Raw genomic sequence first — 8,622 nt, forward strand, 5'->3', positions numbered from 1 at the left:
ACCCCTTTAACCTCTGCAGCAATGCTGGCAGCACTCATACGTCTATTTCCCAAACACAACCTCTGGATATGACGCTGAGCATGTGCACTCAACTTCTTTGGTCGACCATGGCGAGGCCTGTTCTGAGTGGAACCTGTCCTGTTAAACCGCTGTATGGTCTTGGCCACGGTGCTGCAGCTCAGTTTCAGGGTCTTGGCAATCTTCTTATAGCCTACGCCATCTTTATGTAGAGCAATAATTCTTTTTTTCAGATCATCAGAGAGTTCTTTGTCATGAGATGCCATGTTGAACTTCCAGTGACCAGTGTGAGAGAGTGAGAGCGATAACACCAAATTTAACACACCTGCTCCCCATTCACACCTGAGACCTTGTAACACTAATGAGTCACATGACACCAGGGAGAGAAAATGGCTAATTGGGCCCAATTTGGACATTTTCACTTGGGGGTGTACTCACTTTTGTGGCCAGCGTTTTAGACATTAATGGCTGTGTGTTGAGTTATTTTGAGGGGACAGCAAATTTACTCTGTTATACAAGCTGTACACTCACTACTTTACATTGTAGCAAAGTGTAATTTCTTACACTTGTTTCTTACATGATGTTTCCACCCCCATGCTTCACAGTAGGTATGGTGTTCTTTGGATGCAACTCAGCATTCTTTCTCCTCCAAACATGACAAGTTGAGTTTTTACCAAAAAGTTCTATTTTGGTTTCATCTGACCATATGACATTCTCCCAATCCTCTTCTGGATCATCCAAATGCTCTCTAGCAAACTTCAGACAGGCCTGGACATGTACTGGCTTAAGCAGGGGGACACATCTGGCACTGCAGGATTTGAGTCCCTGGCAGCGCAGTGTGTTACTGATGGTAGCCTTTGTTACTTTGGTCCCAGCTCTCTGCAGGTCAGTCACTAGGTCCCCCCGTGTGGTTCTGGGATCATTTTGACCCCACGGGGTGAGATCTTGCATGGAGCCCCAGATCGAGGGAGATTATCAGTGGTCTTGTATGTCTTCCATTTTCTAATAATTGCTCCCTTTTTTTTTATTTATTTATTTTTTTTAATACGACCTTAAATGTGATTTGTGTTGTCATGTGTTTCATTAGAACGATATAATAATAATGACAATAGTATTATGCTAATTAGTATCTTAGTAATTAGTAAGTTACGTTGCGCCAGTTATGTTACGTTCTTTGCGCTGATAGCTCTGTCTGTCTGGATTCCAAATAACAGTTTCCTTGAATGTTTATAATAAAAACAGCCATCTATATATAACAGAAAACTTGGATTATGACAAAATTATCAACTTCTTCAATTCAAAACCCAGGCATCAGACATTAGAACAGACATCAGTCATTCAAGGTAAGGTTATATGGGTAGATTTTAGTCTGGCCCGTCATGGCATTGTTATGCGTCATATTTGCATTGTAATACTTGTGAGCAAGGGATATTCTGGAATGTACTGCAAAATAATAGCATATTGGCCAACAGTTTTTCTCTCTTTTTCTGGCAGTCACTCCAGTGCATATGTGTTTGCTGAGTGTCAAAGGTTTCTATTTTCAATGTGTTTTGCAGCATTGAGAAATGTAGCCAATCTCTGTTGATTTCTTGATCACAATAGCCAATTAGTTCATCAGAACCCATTCACCACTCAAAACGCCATTTTTGTTCAGTGCTGAGTTCTTCTCACTTGCAAATCCTCTCATTATAACATTATAACACAATATTGTTATATTAAAGGATTAAAAAGTATGTTCACCATGTCAGTCAAATTATCTCTCTGATTGTGGTGACAATTTGATAAAAAGCTGAAAATTAGTTTGAAACAATCCAGTATTCTCAATGTATTTATTTATCATTGTGAATGCTACATTTTCTCACACATTTTGTGAGAAAGTCAAGGTTACACCCAAATAATACAAAATAATTCCTGAATTCATAAACCTTTATTTTTTGCACTCTTGTAGCCTGTTTTGTCTTAAGTAGCAGCCATATGTGTAGAAGGCAAATTCTGTTTTTAAATGCACATTTTGGACATCATTGAATATCCTTGATACAGCTGTACATACTCTCTACATGGATCAAAAGCATTTTCAAACATTCCCTTGCAGTGTTTTGAGAGTATAACATTTGCAGTTTCAAACTTTTCTGATGAAAGAGGAGATGGAGAGAAAATTGCTCCCTCCTTTGTCCTCATTATCCTTTCATCTCCTGTGGGGCTTTTTTCCGCAGTGTACTTATTTCTGATTATTTGTTCAGATCCGTTTTTTTTTCTTTTTTCACTGTGCATATTTTGTGTTTATAAGCAACCCATTTCTCTCTTCAGCATAACCAGTAAAACAAGAACTAATATACTTGATTATCAGTGTCTTTCTGTTCATCTATTCTTTTAATTTGTTGCATCAATTCTCTGAATGTTCAAGACACTTGCTTGCTTAACTTTTTTTTAATGCAAAACAGTTGTTCAGTATGCAGTTTTGGACATTTCAAACATTAATTTGTTACTTTGTTGTCATTGCAGTGACCTTGCTTTATTCCATGTTTGCAGCAAGTGGCATCCAGTTATCATTTTTGAAATAAATTTGGTTATATGATGCTGCTGTGACATCCATGATATAAGCAGCTTTGGCACAGTGTCTCCTAGTGTTGGGCGATATGGTAATTTTTCAAATCGTAATATCACCAGTCCGTGAGATCGCCGATAGACTCAGACTCACTGTACTTGTCATAAGCTATTTCATACCTATTTGGTGTTTTAAACCACACGAGAGAGAGGGAGCCTATGGAAGCACCACGAATCTAAATAATATACTTTCAAACATACTGATAAACTAACATGTTAAATACAAAAATATTTAAATCAGCTATTTCATATATATTCGGATACAACAGTCATACATCGCTATTAGGACCGCACGTCCTGTGACAAGTTTACCGCATCAGAGCATGGAAGTTATCAGTCTGGTCTGCAAAATCAGTCAACGGTGAAAATCAAAAGTAGATTTATTTTCAAGACCAACAGTTTAACACTAAATATTGGACATAAACGAACACGTTAAATATAAAGTATTTAAAACGGGTAAGTTCATATATTTGGAGTAAATTTAAATTAAACAGATACATCAGTCATAAAGCGCTCCTGACTGTGCGCCCCATGAGATGCGTTCTAACATAACTGTGGCATTAAACTCAGTTAGTGAGGGCTCGGTTAAAATATTGCACATATATAGGCCGTTCAGATTACTTGTTAAAGTGCAACAAAATACGTTATATATCAGCAGACGATATGTATCTGTGTTTGTGGTTGGAGACTCCTTCATTGGCTACAGGCTCCTCATTTGCGCGCGTGCGTGTGTGTGTGAAATACAGTGCTGAATGAAAAAGCGGGCCAATTTGATAATAGATAAATTATAATGGGCCGCCTAATAATAATAATAATTATTATTATTATTATTAATACGTTAATAGGAGTATGAGTCTAATATCATCTTGACTATCGACAGAGACATCTGTTATAGTCGATATCTCTGACTATCGTCGATACACAATACTATCGTCTATCGGCACAACCCTAGTGTCTCCTACTGGTCAAGAGATGGACACTGGATGTTTTATATATATATATATATATACTTAGGACCTTGGAAAATAAGTATTTGGTCAATAAGAACAGTTGGGCCGAAAATCACAAGACTGCTCAAGGCGATATCAGATTTCCATGTCCACTATTTTAGGTGTTAACCCTTTAAAAGTTTCTCATTAAAAAAAAAAAGAAGAATTTAATTTAAAAAGTCAGTATGTATCATTGGCACCATGCCCTGAGGTAAAGTTTGGAGACAGTGCCATCTTGTCATCAAAATTATAATGATTTATTCGTTTTGCCTATTGGCATGAGACTGATCTTATAAGATTCCTTGGGTCATGACGAGACCATCATTACCTATTATACTATATTTGGCTGAGCTTGCTGAATTTTGTTGAAAACATAGTTTTTCAAGCTACTCCTAGGCTCTTGGTCAAATTTTCACAAAATTTGTGTTTATCCAATATTACTAAACCGATATCCAACTACGGAAAATGCTTACATATCAGGAAAAATGTCAGTAAAACTGGAAAACTGAAATAAATGAAATGAAAAAGAAATAATATTCAGGAAAACAATGGTATCCTGCTCACTTTCAGTAATAATAAACAGAGTATTTCCAAGAGGGTCCTTGCACCATGTCAAATAGCAAATGTCTATGACAACTGGTAATATCACATATCATATGGGGAAGTTGTGGCCTAATGGTTAGAGAGTTGGACTCATAACCCAAAGTTTGTGGGTTCGAGTCTCGTACCGGCAGGAATTGTAGGTGGGGGGAGTGAATGTACAGCGCTCTCTCCCACCTTCAATACCACGACTGAGGTGCCCTTGAGCAAGGCACCGACCCCCCAACTGCTCCCCGGGCCGCCGCAGCATAAATGGCTGCCCACTGCTCCGGGTGTGTGTTCACGGTTTGTGTGTGTTCACTGCTGTGTGTGTGCACTTTGGATGGGATAAATGCAGAGCACTAATTCCGAGTATGGGTCACCATACTTGGCCACATGTCACGTCACTTATATCATATTCTGATTATCTGATTATGACATATTAGCAGTGTCCTATGTCTTGTGTGCAAGAAACTGAAGTTTTTCTACTCTCTTCCAGGGCAGTATGGGAAGCATTGCCTGTATTACATGGAAAGGAGACACCCTAGTTCTGGGAGATGTAGATGGAAACCTCAATTTTTGGGACCTAAAGGCTCGACTTTCAAGGTAAAAATATATATTACTGAAGACCCAGCAAGTAAAATGTGTCTCCATGCATGTATGTGCGCAAACTGATTTAATTCCAAAACTCTGTGAACTACTTTATATGACAGCATCCTAACTGAAATGAAACCTAATTAAGGACCGAGCTGGAAATATACGACTCTGCATCCCATATTTGAGTTGCTTTTAGGGTCCTATTATGTTCTTTTACAAAGTCTTGATTTTGTTTTGGGGGTGTACTAGAACAGGCTCTCATACTAGGTTGTTCGGAAAAACATTATTTTTCACATATTTTACATTATTACAACACCTCTCTCCCCAGTCTGGCATGAACGGCTCAAATAGTTCCTGTATCAAATGAAGGCCCGCCTTCTGAAATACGAAATGTGCTGTGATTGGTTAACTGGGCCAGTGTGTGTTGTGATTGGCAGCACTCGGCGCCTGGTCGGGAAATGTCATGCCCCTTACCATAGCCGCCTGCGAGCTTCAGTATAAATATTGCGTCAAAATCAAATCAATTTGAGCGCGATTTAAACCCGGATAATTGTAACCACTCTAAATTCGTTGCCTTGGGAAAGCTAGCGTGTCTCCGCCATAGTGTTAACACTTGTTGCCTTCTCTAGAGCAGCTCAACCAGGTCTCGTCCCATTCATCGATGTTTGTGATATCACAAATCCCAGAAAATATGCGTTGTAGTCCAAACGAGTCATTCGTTGTAGTTTTTGAAAAGTGATTTCTGTTAAATAAAATATCGGGACTTTGAACTTTGTAACTTTGCAGATCTTTTTTATGCTCAAACAGCAACATTACAGACTAGCTAAAGTTGAAAAGTAAAAAAGCATAATAGAACCCCTTTAAAATGTCAGATTTGTTTATATTTTTCAGGGCTGTACCTACACACCGTGGGTGGGTGAAGAAGATTCGTTTTGCTCCTGGGAAAGGCAACCAAAAACTCTTGGTGATGTACACAGATGGAGCTGAGGTCTGGGATACCAAGGAGGTGTGTGTTTACTTTTTTATTGATTGATTGGTTGAATGATTAATCCAATGATTGATTCTTTAGCAGAAATGGTTCAGCTAATGCACATGCATACATTTCAGAGCATTAAGACAAGGCAGTGCCTTAAAGGGATAATTAAAAAATTTAAATTACCCCATGATTTACTCACCCTCAAGCCATCCTAGGTGTATATGACTTTCTTCTTTCAGACTAATACAATCAAAGTTGTGTTAAAAAATGTCCTTTCTCTTCCAATCTTTATAATGGCCTAAAGTCCTACGTCATCCGCTGGAACGCCACAATTTAGTGGACGCACATACGTCAGTTAACAGAAGCTAGAGATTGCAATTTATAAAGTTTTATATATGGATATTTTTCTTATACAAACTCTTCACTTCAGAAGGCCTTCATTAACCCCCCGGAGCTGTGTGGAATCATTTGTATAATGTTTCTTTTACTGGTATACAGCCATGGTTTCATAAAGAGCATTTGACTCAAATAACACAGACCAGTATGTAGTATGTTTAGAGTAGTGTGTAAAATTGTGTAGAGCGGTACAAGATGCATATACTGTTAAACATTTAACAAACGCTTTTATACAAAATTACTTAGACTGAATTTAATCTTGTAAGTAAAAGAGTTCCAGTTGTCCACTTTTTTAAAAACCAAACTGGTTTCCACAGTGAAGTGAAGTGGTAGTAAAGCTCTTCTATAGGGATGTATGAGTGCTAAAGGTGTGAGAGAGTTGTGCTTAATCAATGCTGTCATTAGCCACTGTGTGATTTAATACAAAAACTTGAAACAGAAAACCCTCTTCTCATTCCCTGAGTGGTTGGGCATTTTTTCAACATGACAATGATGATATGCATTCTCCCAAGGAGAAAATCCTTCAGTGGACATATATTTCACCCAAACTTAACACTCTTGAGCACCTGTGGGGGATTCTGAGTTGATAAAAACTCTCCATTAAAGACCAGGGCCCGGTTCTCCGATAATGCTCACTCTTAGCGCGCTAAGAAGACTCGAAAGATATATCTTACCAAAGTTGTTTATGTTCCTAAGTGGCATGTGTATGTGTGTGTGTGTGTAGATGGTCGCTTACTGGACACCACCATGCTTACCCATTTATAGATCTTAGCCATTTAGAGCCAAATTGTTTGCCAGATTTTAATTATCAAAAGTGATTGCCAATTTAAACGCTTTAATGACTTTACGAAATAGCCTTGGCTAATTACCACCATATTAGTTCTGATACCAAATAAAGTCAACTTCATAAATAGGCCTGTATCCATTGCGAACATATTTTATTATTAGTCTTAAAATGTCCATAACATAAAATCATTGTTGAGCCACAACATTTGGCTCAGACTTGTACATTTGGCTCAGACTTGTACTGCGCTGCGCTGATTTCTAAAGACTGCTGCACAGTGGCGGCGACTAGCGTCTTGAGCTCAAACAACGCAAAGAGAGAGCTTACGAATGGTCCAGACCAACCTTTCGAAAGTGTGACTTACAGAAGATATACTTAGCGTACAAACGTGTCAGGAATCGTGCCATAACGTTAAGAGAGAGGTTAAGGAATAGGTTAAGAACTACTTAGCGATAAGAACGTTTTGGGGAACCGGGCCCAGGGCATTTAAGGTGGTCATCTTCCAGGATATAAACGACAGATGTGACAAGATGATGTGAACTTGTACACTCAGTGCCAAGAAGGGTCAGAGTAGTATACTTAAATTTATGGAGGACATACTAAGTACTAGAATATTATACATTTGTTGAATTAAATCTAGGGTGTACTCATTTCTTCAATGCTTTATTTAAACAAAATTGGCTAATTTACTTATTTTACAGGTATTAATGACACATTTCTCTGTTTTTATTCAATTGAATTGAATTAGTGCTCATTAAGCAAATGCATCTTTTGTATTTATTCCAAGGGGGTGTACTCATTTATTCTGCGTACTCTATTCACAAATGTTTTTATATCGCAAACAGAGTGAAAACAGCTGTTAGTATTTATCAGTTGACTCTCTCATTAAAGCTTATCCAACAGTCTCGCTCTCTGGATACTGGCTTCACTTAACAACACCGCCTCCACCACAGACTTCCAGCATGTTTCCTACAGCAGCGCCTGACATATTTACGTTTTATGTAGAGTGAAAAAGCAACACACAAAAAATGTGATATCCGATAATCGGTCAGACAGAAATTGATTTCCAGAAATGTGATTTGGATAGGATTAAAATTCTATCCAAAGGATTTGATAGGATTTGGGGGTGTTTCCAAAGTCTTCTGAAGCCATTCAATACAAATACAATACGAATACAAATTAATAGTTAAGTTGTTAAATTAAAGATCACGTAAACTATTCTCTCCGCTGTGGCTGTCTGTCATTCTATATTCAGCAATCGAATTCCATGTCACTGTAAAGTTCCCATTATTATATTTGATTTGTAAATAAAGGTCTATGGCAGGGATGGCGAACTCCAGTCCTGGAGAGGCGCAGCCCTGCAGAGATCAGCTCCAACCCTAATAAAATCTCACCTGCCTGTAGCTTCCTAGTAACCCTTCAGACCTTGATTAGCTTGTTCAGGTGTGGTTGATTAGGGTTGAAGCAAAACTCTGCAAGGCTGCGGCTCTCCAGGACCAATGTTCGCCACCCCTAATCTATGGTTTTATCATAAAAGTTTCAATGCAAAGAGCTGTGTGCTCTGAATCCATGATGCTATAAGTGCATCATTCTGCACACGGGATATATATATATATATATGTATGTGTGTGTGTGTGTGTGTGTGTGTGCATATATCTTTCATTGCACAGAATTATTGT

General features: G+C 38.3%; 1 protein-coding gene across 1 annotated transcript in view; it reads left to right on the forward strand.

Moving 5' to 3' along the window:
- Nucleotides 1-8,622, forward strand: part of LOC107564771 (WD repeat-containing protein 11) — a 161,614-nt gene that overhangs the window by 102,577 nt on the left and 50,415 nt on the right. Inside the window, exons 17-18 of the mRNA XM_016249924.1 lie at nt 4,690-4,796; nt 5,679-5,793. Coding sequence (XP_016105410.1) covers nt 4,690-4,796; nt 5,679-5,793 — 222 coding nt within the window. The remainder of the gene's footprint in view (nt 1-4,689; nt 4,797-5,678; nt 5,794-8,622) is intronic.

The sequence above is a fragment of the Sinocyclocheilus grahami genome, unplaced genomic scaffold, assembly GCF_001515645.1.
Source record: "Sinocyclocheilus grahami isolate Dianchi unplaced genomic scaffold, SAMN03320097.WGS_v1.1 scaffold960.1, whole genome shotgun sequence".
Taxonomy (NCBI): Eukaryota; Metazoa; Chordata; class Actinopteri; order Cypriniformes; family Cyprinidae; genus Sinocyclocheilus; species Sinocyclocheilus grahami.